The 16,336-nt window shown below is 40.4% G+C and overlaps 1 protein-coding gene across 3 annotated transcripts in view; it reads right to left on the reverse strand.

Annotated features, from left to right (window-relative positions):
* The window catches only part of ARFGEF3 (ARFGEF family member 3), a 92,278-nt gene that overhangs the window by 62,342 nt on the left and 13,600 nt on the right, over nt 1–16,336 (reverse strand). For all 3 annotated transcript variants that reach the window (XM_086461193.1, XM_086461191.1, XM_086461192.1), the window contains exons 3-4: nt 14,019–14,100; nt 10,147–10,278 (exon numbers count right to left, since the gene is read on the reverse strand). In XM_086461193.1, coding sequence (XP_086317319.1) covers nt 10,147–10,278; nt 14,019–14,100 — 214 coding nt within the window. The remainder of the gene's footprint in view (nt 1–10,146; nt 10,279–14,018; nt 14,101–16,336) is intronic.

Raw genomic sequence — 16,336 nt, forward strand, 5'->3', positions numbered from 1 at the left:
AAAAGGATGGTATCTGGTATAGAAGAGCTTCACACATTATGAGTGGTGACACGCTGAATGCTCCCAGAAGATGATGTCCATTGGTTTACTAAACTAAAACAGAACTACCGCTGAACGCTATTTATGGTGGTATGAAATCAAGTGAAACTTCCACCTATGTAGTACAGTTGTAGAAGGGAAAGAAATTCTAATGCAATTGCTTAATAGACATTTAAGAGGTTTTCTTAATGTCTCTGACAGGGGCTTTTACCTTTAGATTTATAACACTTAAAGGCAGAGAAGATTAAAAAAAGCCTGACTAGCACTGCTAGCGTGGCATTTCCCCCTTCACAGATTACAGTCTGTTTAGGTATGCTGCATTACTTTATGAATTAGACGATATATATCCAAGTAAAGCAAAACTGAAAAAGGACAAATACCAAACTGAAAAATACCAACATAAAGTTTAAAGTGTTCTCAAGTAAAAATGAAGTTACATGTATCCATTACCAAAACGATCAGAAAGGATGTCAACACATGGGTGTAAGTAAACCCAGAACTGTCAAGGGAAAAAGAACCAGTATATCCTCTGGATGGAAAATTCTGACATTTATTCTTGACAACATGGGAATTTTTTGGACAGGGGAGAGGGAAGACAACTCCCTTACTCCCAGATACTTGCAAGGTTCCACTGAAACTACACCAGGGGAACTTTCTGTGTGGCAATATACTTCACGACAGGTAATTTAAAATTACTGTTTCAAGTCACTAGATTAATTGGCAAGAAGATAGCCTGAAGACAACCTAAGAAGTGGTGTTGCACGGGCTGTCTGGCCTGATGGAGGATTTCACCCTATCCCAGACCATCTGCTGATCTGCATCCAGGAAAGAGATACTAGAAAGCCAGACAAGCTGGTTTTGTGGTTGCAACATCGACCACTGTGCCACATGAAGCTTCCATATCTTTTTCCTCTCTCACAAGAGATATACACAAGGAGATCTAGGGAAGAGGACCACCAGGAGCTCGCTGGCAGTGTCGGAACAGCTTATTGGGACACAATAGTTCTCTCCTCAGTTGCCCCCACGACCAAATGGTGTTAACAGCTATAGTGGCAGCAGCCCTTGTCATGGGATGCTCATAAGCAGAAAAGGTCTAAGCTGGGTGCATGTCATCTGTGTGGCACATCTGGAGTATGTGTATAATTGCATGTAAAAGCTATGGCAAGTGACCCTTCCATGCCACTGGTATGTGGCCAGCTTGGCTGGCAGAACTTGGCACTGTCACTTCCAGTAAGCAATAATGCCTGGCACCAGGTAAAACATTAAAATCATTAAATATGAAAGTTAAAGGGTTTCTATATTTGGTTTTGTGATCATACAATGTCTTTCCAATTCACTTTCTTCATGGTTAAGCAATCTCCAGGTTCTTGGTATGTGTCTAAGACTAAAGAAAGTCTGTAAGAACTTGTACTTCCACACCAGACAGGTGTTAAATTACACTTTCCAGAGCTATTGGCAGTGGAAAACCTGCAGGTATGACCCAACGACTCACTGCTTGCATATGCTGCACAGCACAGAACAGCTCAGTGATAAAACTCCAACAGTGCTTATGTTTCTTCATTGCTGCAAAATTTGCACTGGTTCAAAAAAGAATGCCCGTCATAAGCACTCCAAAATAACAAAAAACCTACATAAACAGCAAAATCTGTACGCTATTAACTCTACACCTGAGCATGTATACTGTAATACAGTATTCAATAACAGTGTATCACAGGTTTTGTTGGGGTTTTTTCTCCTCACAGACAAGTCAGTCATCAGGAAACCCGGAAAGAAACCCACTGCTGAGTTAACCTGGAGAAAGGAACCCTTCTGCCATCCATTCACACATCCATGACTGCAGGAGGAACAATCACAGAGGACAGAAGACAAGAATCTTACCCCCTCACTCTTCCCATGATTGACTCATCCCCAGGGTAGAACATTCTTCTAAATACTGCTTTTTGTGCCCAACACCAATGATTTTGATTATGCCCCACCAAGTAGGACAGCTCCAAGATGACAGAACGAGCACATCCTCTGTCCAAAAACATCTTCGTAACCTCACAGCTGAGGGAACACTGAGAGCACTAAAATTTTTGCATTAGAATTTCTCCAGGCAAGAAACTAAGCCCACTGTTCTATCTTGCAAACCTTTTATGAGACAGGACCAACCCTCTGCTTAGATTTTTAAAGCCACACGGCTGCCCAGACCCACAGATGTTGTTCAGGGCTAGCCAAGCACAGAAAGGTACTGAGGAAGAGCCACAGACCCTGTAAAGAGGCTTGATTTTTGAGATACTGCATTCACTACTGACTGGTTTAGGCAGCTCCCATCCAGTAACGGTTTGGCCATATTCAGGCCATTACCATTCTCGTTCTTTCACATCCATTAAGGAGAAAGCTCAGGTATTTAATTCAAGACTGCGGTTTCTGCTACAATGGCCAGGCAACTAAGAACCAAGGGAGTTCTTAAATCACAATCTTAATTATGAGTACTAGGCATTTACCATAGTTCTAATTAACTTGGGAAAGGATGAGCTTATCTTGAAACACACAAGGTAGGCCACTCAATCCATTGGAACTAACCTGGTTACTTATAACTCAGCACATGAATAAAATGACTTAAAAAGGTAATCAGGAAAAAAAAAAAAAAAGGAAAAAAGTGAAAAGCAAACCCAAGAGTCTGGATTTGTAGTTGGCCTACATTACAACAATTTAACTTATGAAAAGGCTAAGCAGAGTAAGCACTAAGAACTCTAGCTAGCATTCCTGGGCTGATTGACCTTAGAAAACAATCTTATTTGCATGACATTATGCAAGTCTTTACAGACTCCCCTCTTTAACACTGCAGACTGCTAATGCATCCACCTCTGAACTATGGACTGGACAAAAATCTGTTATCGCTTATGACAGATCATATCAGGCACCACTGTTACAAGAACTAACGAACACATTCAGGTGAAACTTTCTTATACAACTTTTCAGCATTTTTTCTTATTAATATAAATTTTACACCAGTTCTGGATTAAAGGATGCAAATAAAGTTGAGTAATATTTTTTATTTTTTACTTTATTTGAAACATAGTCCTTCCCTGCTCAGAGACAGGACAGCAATTTATATTGCAAGTGACATTGAAAAATATTTGCAATAATGCGGTGCATAAAAGATATCAAGGGGGAAAATGATCTTTTATTCCAAAATGATATATTAATTAAATTATAGACTAACAGCAAGTATCAGCAATTGGGTTGCTGATTCTCATCCTGAGAATGACAGTCTCTCTTCTCCATCTCCAGTTACCAGTTACATTTTCACTGTTGAACCAATTAATTCTCATTTTTAAGGTGCAGTGAAATCACTCTTTTTACTCCTGTATAAAACTCTTATACATGCCTTGCCTCAGAGAGATAGCACAAGGAATAACGTAATTTACAATGCAAGTTGTTCCAGCACAGTTTCCTCCTCCATTTAATTTTACAGTTCAAGACAAAACAGAACAGTTGTAAACGATATTCTATTAAGCATAACCAAGCTGTACGTGGAAAGATACATTTCATAAACACTAACCTTAAACTAATGAGAACATAAAGATATATAGAGAGATATACATGTGCAAGTTTGTTACAGTGATCAGCTCATTCACCAGTATTCAAGAAAAAGGTGCAGAATATAATCATCCATGAAGGCTGAGATTTTACAGCTGTGTTCTGACAACATTTTGGATCAGTTTAGAGTTACTTTTCAAATACATAATATAATTTGTTCTCTACCACGGAAGGGCAAAGAAAAAAAAAATTTACTAGCCCCCCTCATCAAACCATCCACGCCTCGGAAAAAGGAAAAAGTTACGCTTCCTGTTCAATGGCAACAAAGTTCTTGCCAAGTTTTCTGAAAAAGTTAACAATAAGTTTTGCTCTGTTTCTCAAGCACAATTCAGCTTAATCCAATATTTGCATTAGATCAGCACTACTTCCCGGAACCTGTAACAACATGGTTGCGCAGCACCTAAAACAGATGAACTATGATAGTTAAAAAACTAAGAACAAACAAATTGTCCCCAAAATTTCTGCTACTCCTTGTAGATCTTCAACAGCGACCTTCTCAAGTGACTAATTTGACACCATTACTGGGGCTGTATCAATTAAGCTAGTTATTACAGGAAAAAAAATTTAATAAAGACTAGGAGATGGCTCTTAGTACTTGAGGAATGACGCTGCATCTTTAAAGCATTATGGCAGCAATCTTGGAAAGAAAAATTACAAATACCCAGCCTAAAGACAGTATTTAAGAGGAGAGCTATTTGCTCCATTCTGCCTGTTCTCACACAACCTAGGTTTTACCACAGAACTTTAATTCAGAGTTCAGTTCTGAATATATCCAAAATGAAACCTGAAATCACAAGAAGTGCTGTCTAGTATTATTGCTGGAAAGTTCCCAAATGCTGTATTAATGAACCATTGAAGAGACAAAGAGAAAAGATTGCCTTCACACAGCAGATTTAGCAAGGGTTCGTTAAACTTCATTCATAGATTAAAATGACTTCTGGCTGATTCCTCACTGAAAGCCTACACAAGAAAATTATAAAAATTTTCCCATCAGCAGGCAGTACACCTAATCCACTAATAAATGCAAGTTGGAGTCACTGGGAATAAACCAACCTTTCCTAAATGAATCATAGACTATCAGGTTGGAAGGGACCTCAAGGATCATCTAGTCCAACCTTTCAAGGTAAAAATATAGTTTAAATTATATGGCCCAGCACCCTGAATGAAACAACTGTTCACCATGGACAATAAGTAAATAAAGGGAATTAGAAGAGTCTTCCCTCTCTCAAGCCACTTTGGAAAAATATTTTTTGATTCCAGAAAATCCTCAAGTCTATTTCAAAAAACACCACAGGTACAGTAGCCACAAATGCTGTGTGAAGTCTTTTCAGAGGTAATAAGAAACAAACTAAGCCTGGAAGCTCCACTGACAGAAACATGTATTCGTAACATGTCCAGCATATCACAACTCCATTAATCAGAATAGTGAAATAAAGATCAAATATTTAAAAAGACATAAAATCAGAAAACTGAGTTTCCTTCATAAAAGGTAATTATTCCTATTCTTGCTTGAAAATTTCTGCCTTGCTACCTATAACTTTCTTGGGTAATCTGGGCACAGACTGAAATGATATGCACTGGATTAAACGATACAGCTTTATTTGTAACTGAAGGAAATAAAAGAAGGCAGTAGAAAGACAAAATTTAAATTATCAGCCTTGCCTTTCTTTTTAAAAAGAACTTGTTTACTGTCAGTACCCATTACATTACAGTGTATCTCGTTTATCTGGAGAGCTTGTTCTGGGTGAGGACTCATCTACCAATTTGCAATTATCCATTAAACTCTTTTTTTTGATTGTTATTTGAGAATAATGTTATCACAGTTAGAGAGAGAGAGAGGTACTGCGTTATTAAGAAGCTTGTCAACTCATAAATTAAAGTCACCACAACATTAGTGAGAGAAAAAAAAGAGTGTCCTTACTGTTTTGGATTCTTTACACCCTACCCATGTCTTTCATATTTGGTTTTGCTTGCTTTGATGACACAATTATGTTCAAGGCTGAACTCCAGTTCTTCCAGGAGCCTTTCCTGGAGGAACTGAATTTTAGGGTCACAGTTACAGATTAAAAATTACCAAAAAAGTCCAAGAGAGAAAGTAAAAATAACAGAATCGTTGGGGGTGGAAGGGATCGCAATCTAGAGGCTTGGCTATAGATTAGTTTCCTTTTCCACTGCTGGTCTGACCATATCTGCAAGCAAAGGTCTAATTGTATGAAGCAGGAGTACTTCAGCCATTTTAAAAACATCTGAAGCTAGAATTTAAAAGCACCAAACCAGGAAAAAAAAAAAGAAATCAGGATCCCCCTACTCCACAATCAAACCCAAACCCATATTAATCTTCAATCCACAGCATGTCCACTTTCTACTATTTGCTTGTTTGTCTAGTGCTTAAGGTCAACAAAATGTCCCTACTCCTCAACACAAGATACACCCTTGCATTTCACTCAATTATAACACAGCCCCATGTCACACAATAAAATTCTTCCCTCTTCTGGGCCAGCCATATTGTGTGACTGCATTCATCTAAGGTAAGTGTTGAGTTACTGCCCCGCCTATTTTTTCTATACATCTGCAAGTGTATAAATATAGCGGTGGGTCACTTTGGTGCCTCACTGATAAAACACCGAATTTGATTAGTGATCAATCCATCTCTTCCTTCCCAACTCACATGAATATTGTAAAGAAAATATACAAGTAAAAGTATTTAGATTATTCTGTTTGAAACTGCAATTAAGCTACCGATGTATTACAAGAAGACTGACAACAAGGCACTGTATGATTGTGTGATTTTTCCATTCTCTTGATCCAGTCAGCTGAGTATAGTAAAAACACAAACTGATAATACATATACTAGAGGGTTTTTCAGTGTGATAGCAAAGTATCATGGTAACAGCAAAGGTGAATGCTAAAGTGGCCTTGTGTCAGATACATCGCTCCCTCTGGTCACACTTTCTGGATTACCTGGTTTCTCAGTACCTTTTAATATGATTTAAAGCACTTAAATAACCTCAGTTTAGTCCCCAGTGTGAAAATGTTAATAAATCTCTGTCATGAAATGTATCAGAGGTACAGAGAATACACAAACAGCACAGTCATTGAGAGCACAGTTTAAAGAAATACTAGGCTCAGCACTTAAATAACATGCAAGTCTGAACGCAAAATTTATACACCCTAGACAGCTTGCTTTACTATGTGGGAAATCAAATGCAGCTAGTACACCTGTGTTTGTTATAGGTGCCCATTCACATCGCAGAGAAACCATAGTCTTTTCCCCCTCCTCACTGAAAAGACCACTGCCTTCTTTTGGGCACAAAACTGCTGTTGGCATAAGAACTACTCGGTGCTTGGTAATAATAAGGGTATCCTGTAAAAAAGATAAACAAGGACTTCAGGGTTATCACTTCTACTCCAGAAATTCAAGGGGGGAATTTCCCCGCATAATCATTCTACATGAAACATCTAAGAGAAAGGTGCAATCCACAATCGGTATTCAGAAGAACTAGAGATGCTGGCAGCAATCCCTAACCTGGAGTTTAGTTTAATATTTGCTATTACAAAAAGTAAAATTCCACTTTAAATCAAAAGTTTATAAAAAGGGTAAGAAGTACCTCACCTAGCATAGAGGAAAGAGGTATTGTGAGAGAGGAAGGCTTTGAGTTCATCTTGACAGCTGCATTTGGGCAGTATAAATCTTCCCTGGCTGCCCAGGATGCACTCCAGCACAGCCCCCAGCCTTGGCCCTGAAGTCTGAACACTGTCAGCATGATGTTTTCTGATCCTCCAACCTCGGAGTCTGTAGAGCATGCCATGACACTCACCCTTAAAAATAAGGAGGATTTAGTACCTAGCCAGCCATAAATTAGTAAGTGCTGTTCCACTTTTACAACAGTGGCCCCAACTGCTTGGTTTTTTCAGCGCCAGAAGAGGTCCAGCTACACTCCTCTCCATTTATCTACAGCAACCATTACTGTTACTCTATTCCATTCCTGTCTAATGCTGCCCCTTTACAACATTATTTGAGAGGTTACAAAGGTGTACCAAGCAAGGCAACTAACTGCATTTATGACTCCCTCCTGTGTTGCTCCTCTCACTGCCAACTCCAACTTGCAGTCTCCTGAATGTAAAAAGCTTTACAGAATGCCTTCCTCAGCTAATCAAAGCCCTTCACACTTGCATCTGCAACACAGGTGGACGACAACAAACCATTACAATAAACATTCAAAACATTTGTTTTGGATAATACGTGAAGTGTGAATTTCTGGTGTACACTTATTGGGAACAAAAGCAGATATTTTGGATAGGATTTAAAAAAAACAAAAAAACAAAAAAACCACCACATTTAAGTGATTTAGGAGCTTAGATGCCAGCAACTTACAGTGAAGTCAGTACTCCTGTACCCCTATTTTTACATCTATTTTGCGTGGCTAAAAGCTTCTGTGTAATCTTTGATAGCTGCAGTCTTAATACCTGCAAGACTGGTGCAACTGTGCAGCAAGTCACAAAGAACCAGGCCAGAACCACTGCTGACCCAGTTTCATGAAAACCTGCTCACACTCAGAAGTGTCCAATATCTGCTCTGGATAAAGATGTATTTAATCTCCTCCGGATGGAATAACACAGTCTAATGTACAATCATATGCTGCCTTAAGGACACGTTTTAGCAGATCCAGGGATATAAATGCATTGCTGAGGCCAGCTGCTTGAAAAACCCCTGAAGGCTTCAGCCATTCAGTCAAACCTGGGTTAGCTACAACATTTTTAAGTGTTGCAATGGCACCTGTAACCTTAAGTTAGAATGTAAAAAGTTCTCTACTTCATTTGCCATTTAGGCAAGGCTCAGATTTAATGCCTCTGAGTTTTAACTGCCCTGATTACAGTACATTTGGCCCTCTGGTCTCTTGAAATATTTAAATCAAAATAGAAGTTTTGCTTTGTTCTCAGGATGTAAAGATGCAGCCTGATTTTACCATACATGCATTTCACTGTGCTTTTAGACAGAAAATTTCACTCAGTGGAATGAAGACATTCCCCTTAAGTGGACTTTTTTTTTTTTTTTTTAAAAGTGTACATATATAAAATCTTAGGTTTTGGCTTGGGTTTGGTGTTCTGGGGTTGACTTGAGGGTTTTTTGCTTCTCACATATCAAGACAACTTGAGAAGATATTCATTCATAACTGTACTAAAATACAGTGCTCTCATTCTTCTCAGAGATGCATGTCATGGCTTTCAAAGAAAGTGCACACGTAGATTCTGAATCTGCAACACTCAAGAAGGTAAAAAAGCAACTTGCAAAAAATTACTGCATATCAAGAGAGACCTGCTGGTTCAGTAGTAGTGCTACTTCTTAACTCTTCCTCTTTCCCACTGTAGAGACAAAAGAGGCCGGAACGAGGCATGCTGGGTTAGGAATGAGGATCTGGGTGTCACCAGTTAAGCCTGTACATGGGCAAAAGCCTGTTCTTAAAGCAGGTAACAGTCCACACAAATACTCCTCCCTTTTCTCTGGTGCTAGGCTCACCCTTCCGCATGTTCTGACACTGAGTGCATATTGCACCCAGGTAGTAGTCTTCAGCAGCAAAGCATACAGCTAGCACAGAGCAGTTTCAGAGCGGATAACATATATTCATTAGAACAAGGATGTCACATGTAAGAAAGAAATAAAATACCTAACCTATGCACTTAGAAGTAAAAGATGGTGAAGTAGCAGATCGAAATATATCAATCAGTACTAGATACAGTGAACATGAAAAAAGGACCACCAGGTTTATTCCAAAATGATTTTGACCAATGATCAACTGTAGCACAAAAAGCTCTGTGGTACAAAGCTTGAACCCAAACATCTGAGAACTATCCACCACTGTATTGCTTCAGACAAATAATACAGGTATTGGAAATCACTTTTTTATGGCAGTACTGGCAAGTCATACAACCAACCCAATGACAGGGCAAGGAAATTTGACGGCACTTCCTGGCATCTGGGCTTCCTAACACACACAGGAGAATGCCAAAGCACTTCTAGAAATGGACGTTTTCACTGAGTATAATTTCCCTTATGCACTACTCCATGAACATTTTGGTACCTAAATAAATCATGCTCCATCATTAGCTTTTTACAAAGAGAACATATAGCTAAGAAACTAAGAAGCACCTACGCATACACAATTCAAAATTACAAACCTGCACAGCCCACCTCACAAGCACTAAAGCTCAATACCAAACACAAACTTCCAAATCTACAAGTAATTTATCTGTGAACTCTGGAGTGAACTGATTGTCCTGTTTCAGTTTGCTGAAACTGGGACCATCAGCACACTGACTCTTTAATATAAACTGTTTCCTATCTAACCCAGGGAAACACAAACCAAGTAGAAATGAAAACAACTGACATCTGCCAGCAGGAAGGAGGGAACCAAATACTGTTCTAAGGTGAAGATTTCCAAGGCAACAGCTAATTTGTTTGCTAACCCCAGCATTCAGTTATGCAGCCTCTGTTGCAAGCACTGACGTGTGTGAAACACTAACCTTCATCACTTCAACCTGCAGGTCTTCATTCAGCGAAGGAGTCACTTTGACGGCATTCAGCATCTGATTAAGCAACTGTTTCTCATCTGAGTCTGTTTCCACGGATACAAACCTCTCATCAGACAGGAGCTTCTGCAGAGAGAAAATGGCAACATACAGGTTGAGACAAAACTGCCTCTGACCACTTATGCTGTAAACTACTACACCTAAACCTATTAGTGTTTGATACTATAGTGGCTAGGTTTTCCACGTACAAATTTCAAATTCATCCAATAATACAAAATACAAAAGTACAGCAAAACTGGGAGATCTGTGCCATGATGAGGGGACAGTTAATATCTTTCGAATCAGCTGCCTTTCTGGTATCATCTTTCCCCATCCCACCTCTCCAGTGTCCAGGAGAAAGCCGACAGCAGTAATTGGTGAGAGAGATCATAAACCACCCCAAGTAATGCCCTCAGCAGAACCTCTCAACATTTTAGAAGCGGGGAGAGGGTGGAACCCTCACACACACCCCCCAACCCCCAAAACCAACATCAACAAAAAAAACCCTCTCAGGCTAGTATCCTGGCCTCAAACTAGTGCTATCAGATACCCTGCCCAGCAGGAGACAAAGACTCAGCTACCGTGCCACTCACTCCAACAGGGCACAGAGCACAAGCACCGTGGAGATGGCACTTCTGATCACTGAGAAGATGTGTTTTGTGTCATTCAGAAGTTCACTAATAATGGATGCAATCAAGTTCTCAGGAGGAAGAGTATTGTTAGTAAGTGACTGACATGAGGACCACAAACATACATAAGAGTGCATTCAATACAGATTGACTGAGCATTTGAGACTGATCAGATTTCGTTTGCCTGGAAAAAGCCAATATCTGAGCCAGTATCTCCTGGTGGCACTATTTCCTCAGAGTTCTACTAGAAATGCCTCTTCCATTTAGTCTATAACTACCTTCATGGGTGCCTTTTATTAGTGGCAGGCATCCTGCAACTGATGTCCCCACTCAAGTCTTTTCCCAGCTCCAACCTTCTTAGAAGCTCCCACGACAGAGTAAAACTACCTTGTCTTAGTTCCCAGGAACACAACCTTGCTCTGTCCCAGTGCAGACTTTCAGCAGCCCGCTTCACCCTGTACATTCTACACCACTTTTGTACTGATGCTCCTTCCCAGCTTCAACTCTGTAGTACATTTCACTGGTTCATTCCTACTTATTTTCTACACTTGCACTGGTTTTGGCTGGGATAGAGTTAATTTTCTTCGTAGGAGCTCATAGTGCGCTGTGTTTTGGATTTTTTGTGACCAAACCAGTGTTGATAACACACCTATGTTTTGGCTGTTGCTGAGCAGAGCTTACACAGCATCAAGGCCTTCTGTTTCTCACACCGGCCCCCCAGCAAGTAGGCTGGGGGTGCACAAGATGTTGGCAGGGGACACAGCTGGGACAGCTGATCCCAGCTGACCAAAGGGATATCCCATACCATACGGCACCGTGCTCAGCAACAAAAACTGGGGGAAGAGGGAGGAAGCAGGGGGGAACAGGGACATGCAGAGTTAAGCTATCTGTCTTCCAGAGTAACTGTTACATGTGATGGAGTCCTGCTTTCCTGGAGACAGCTAAACACCTACCTGCTGGTGGGAAGTAGTGAATGAATTCCGTGTATTATTTTGCTTGTGCACACAGCTTTGCTTTCCCTATTAAACTTCATCTTAGCCCACGAGTTTTCTCACTTTTACCCTTCTGATTCTTTTCCCCATCCCACTGAGAGAGAGTGAGTGAGTGGCTGGGTAGGGCTGAGCTGCTGGCCAGGGTTAACTCACAACAACATTTCAAAGTTTCCCACATAGCAGTATATCAAGTGTTTTAGCACTGTACAGCCTGATGAGATTTAACTCAATTTACAAGGAAAAGAATATGTTTTTCTATATAAAGGAGAAAGTTTATTTTGGTATGAGAGACATAGAGCTCCTGGAGAGAGCCCAGGGACGGGTGGCTAAGATGATGAGCGGACTGGAGCACCTCCCTTATGAGGAAAGGCTAAGAGAGCTGGGACTGTTTAGCCCGGAGAAGAGAAGGCTCAGGAGGGATCTCATCAATGTATATAAGTACCTGAAGGGAGGGTGCAAAGAGAACAGAGCCAGGCTCTTTTCAATGGTGCCCAGTGACAAGACAAGAAACAATGGACACAAACAGAAACACAGGAGGTTCCCTCTGAACATCAGGAAACACCCTGCTATAAGGGTGGCAGAGCACTTGCACAGGTTGCCCAGGAAGGTTGTAGAGTCTCTCTCCATCCCTGGAGATATTCAAAAGCCATCTGGACATAATCCTGGGCAACCTGCTCTAGGTGACCCTACTGGAGCACGGGGGTTGGACCAGATGACTTCCAGAGATCCCTGCCAACCTCAACCATCCTGTGATCCTGTGACCTACTTTTGGTAAATTCAAGTTGTACTTCATCTCATTTTTGTTTTTTATCCTATTTTTTAACCTATCTCCATAGCATCACTTGCGTGGTTTACTTTTTCATCCTTCATAAACCTTCAAATATAAACGCAGATGAAGAATTGCATTGTCGCCTGGATTACCTTTTTAGGCTTACAGATAGGAGGTAACACTTATTTAAGGTGCTGTGCTGCAAATCTGTAACTTTGCAATTCCAGTTCTTAGAGAACTCAAGCATATGTGTAGCAAGTTAGAAGAGTAAAAAAATAATTTCTATCTTCACTGAGTGTCCCCAAGGAAGTTATACTACAGTGGACAATGCGTCATTCATAATTCTTCCACTACTCTTGGCTGATGTTCACTCTACAATGTTCTTCTAACAGGCGTACCTGCACCAGCACAAGCGCAGACATATGTTCAAGTCTCATCAGTCTACTTTTGTTTTCACTTTAAATGCCACCCCCACCCCCCTCCTCTCAAACATCTGAAACACAGGGCACAGGATCTCAGAGCGGGACCAGAGTACTACACTGCAAGAACGCGATACATGTCTTCTGGCAGAGCCCAATAACTACAGGAACACTTTAGAAAGTACCTTTCTTCCTTAGCCAGAGCCTCCTACAACCAAGATGTGCCCCAATATGGGGCACTCTCTAACCAAATTCCTGACACCTCATATGCTGAATTAAGTGAATTTGAATGATTCACTTACATCCTTACACTCACCCTTTGAAGGAAAAATTTCTTTTTGGAAAATGGTGGCATGCATTTTAAGCCCCAGCTGTATACCAGCCTTTTACACAACTAGCATACCCCTAGTGGTAAGTATTTACTGATACATACCCATTTGCCCAACTAAAAGAAAGCTAAACTGCTTTAGTTTTTATACTGTCAAACCCAAGAGAGTCTTCTTGTTGCTTGTGCTGCACTGCTGTTTTCTTTTGCAATTTCACAAAATTTCCAAATCAGATGCTACTCCTACTGTTTTCAGTGTACAGAAAACCCTGGAAAGTGCCCACACATACAGAATGCAGCTCCCAGATCCTTTATTAACCTCTCCATCTTTCAAACACTGCAGTCCTCCCTTCTAATCAATGAAAACAGCAAGACTTGACTCAGTTTAGTTTCTAAGATGTTTAGCCGTGGCAAGGGTTACTGAGAGTAGCACAGAGCCACACAAGGAAGAATATATCTCCATTTCAACATTGAAAGCCAGGAACTCCCACTTATCTGCAGAACATCTTTAGCTTCTACAGAATCACCAGCCTTTACTTGCACCCTAACTTCTGAACACTGTTACAGAAACACGAGCATTATTGTTAGGTCCACCCGCGGACAGACACTTTTTGGGTAGTATTTTTCAAAAGCAAAGCCTAGATTTCCTTGACATCCACTGCCTACAAATACACCCCCACTCTAAAGCCATACCTGCATCCCTGCTAGAGCCTGTTGGGCCAGCTTCATGCTCTTCGATTCCAAAGCTAGTTGGAGAGGAAGGAGACACTTCTCCCTGAGGAAAATTAAAAAAAAAAAGTGAGAGGGAACAATGGAACTAAAATTGGTATTCAAATGAGTAATGTTCCAGAAGGGCTGTAACATTTTCAGTAGGATAACACTTGCATATAGTAATCAAGGAGAATGTCACAACTCTGCGAAGCATTTTTACCCTCTAAAGAAAGCTGGCATGTTTCTTCACATACTGCTAAGAATGGCCTTTTAATTGAAATTTCACAAAATACTTCCTAAGTGTTGGCCTTCTGTGTGCATGCATGAATGAGCAAAGCATAAAGAAGGGATTCACAGATCACCAGTGGTCCTTCAACTCAGCGTGATAAGCATTACACTTCAGTCACTTACCTTCTGTTTAATATTCAAGTTGCCAGAAAAGTGGTTTCATAATCCACTTTCTGTTACTCAGGTTTAGGTATATGGCCTCCTCTACAGTACAGTGTGCCCTGTCATGTTACTCCCTCCAACTATAAATGGTGCAGATAAAAGCAAATGTCCACTAACAAGTTTGGTTTACACTTGAATTGGCATGCGCTAATACTAAGCTGTACTTTGATTACAGAATAACATCATTTCTTTAATATTAAAATAAATCACTAATTAGGATAGTATTTTAGATGCTTCTGACTCAGTGCTCAGATATTGATTTTTTTTTTATTTTGTGACCAAACAGCGCCTGGACCCGTGACTTCTTTCTTTACTCCTTGCTCCTTATTAGAGAAGGGCTACAGCATCTGATGAACACTTAGTAACCACAAGCTACGTAAAGCCATGCTTTGACACAGTCTGTCCATAACCTACCAACTTCCCTCCAAAATTGGCTGTCTACAACCTGCACTTGCTTATTAAAAAACTTAAAATTGAGATTTCCAAACACTGGCAATCTCATCTTTGAGGAGCCTAGCTTGTAACTCCTTCAGAGGATCCTGCTTGCAGAGGGGACTGAATGTCCACCTGAAAAGTCAACTCTATTTTGGGTGTATTCAGTGGGTATTCCTTTCTCTTTGCCTTTTCCAAAAAAAGCACAGATCACAAGCTACCCCAAGGGCACAAATCTGCTATTTGCTCTTTAAAATGCAAGCCCTTCTTGAGAGTCGCAAGCATGGCTCACTTAAGCAATCTAGCAAGCTTCTATACTTGGCGAACACCTCTCGAGAATCTGCAGGTCTTTTCACATTTGTACCTTCTTCCCAGGTTCTGGGAATTTGTAAAAGGCCATTTGGCATAACACCACAAGAAGCTTTTTAAAAGAAACATGAATTACACAGATTTCTAGAGAACTTGAAGCAGACTACATGTGTATCTTAAAATAGGTTTCTAACTAAAAGCTAACCATTTGCTTCATTTAGGATATTCTGAGAAACAGGCAGGCACAAAGTCCAATTTTCACAGAAGCTCCTTTCTTGAATGTTTCTGGAATCAATTTAACTAGAAGGACTCTTAAAACCTGTGAGTTTAGTCTCGAAAACAGCTTGAACTACAGAACATCTAGGAAATATTTCCTCATAGAGTGTTATATCATCCAGATCTACAGAAACTGCCAAACATCTACTCCAGGGTTCAGACAGTAATCCTCTAGCCAGTACAGAGCTGGCTACAGCCTATATATCTACTGCCAGCTTAGCCTGGACCTGGGAACATATGTAGCAAGCAGGTAAATTGTGACAGGGCTTTCCAGTTTAGAGAGGTGCCACAGCAATACATCTCTAACCCAGAAATCACTTTTAAGTGCTAACTTTAACATTGTGACTTCGACATTCTCTTTTAAAAGAAGTTGTCACTATCACCCTCTGGGGGAGAACTCACATTTGAAATTAGTAGATCAACAGGTCTCAAAACAAGGTACCTGTGCATTAACTGCTACTCAATCAGCCAGATACACACAGGAAAAAAAGAAGGAAAAAAAAAAAATCACAATAGTGTCTGCAGGGAAGCTAAAAACTGAGATTATTTAGACCTGATCCTCTTCAGGGCAGAACATCACGTTTCTTTTAGACTTTCTACAGTTCACTGCAACAGCATATAAACGTTTGGGGTGTTATTAATACACAACAAACTTATTCTCACATTAAAGTGGATGGAGACTGGGAGAAGAGGAGAAAGAGAAGGCAGTCATAAGTCACTGGACTGGATCCAGTTCAGTTTCATTATAATGAAGACAGGTGGGAGCTCCTACGGCTTATGTGTAGCTACCCTGCACATCAGCATGTTGCCTAACCATCTGTCATCACATACTG

This window comes from Leptosomus discolor, chromosome 2 (assembly GCF_034619465.1).
Source record: "Leptosomus discolor isolate bLepDis1 chromosome 2, bLepDis1.hap2, whole genome shotgun sequence".
NCBI classification, from domain to species: domain Eukaryota; kingdom Metazoa; phylum Chordata; class Aves; order Leptosomiformes; family Leptosomidae; genus Leptosomus; species Leptosomus discolor.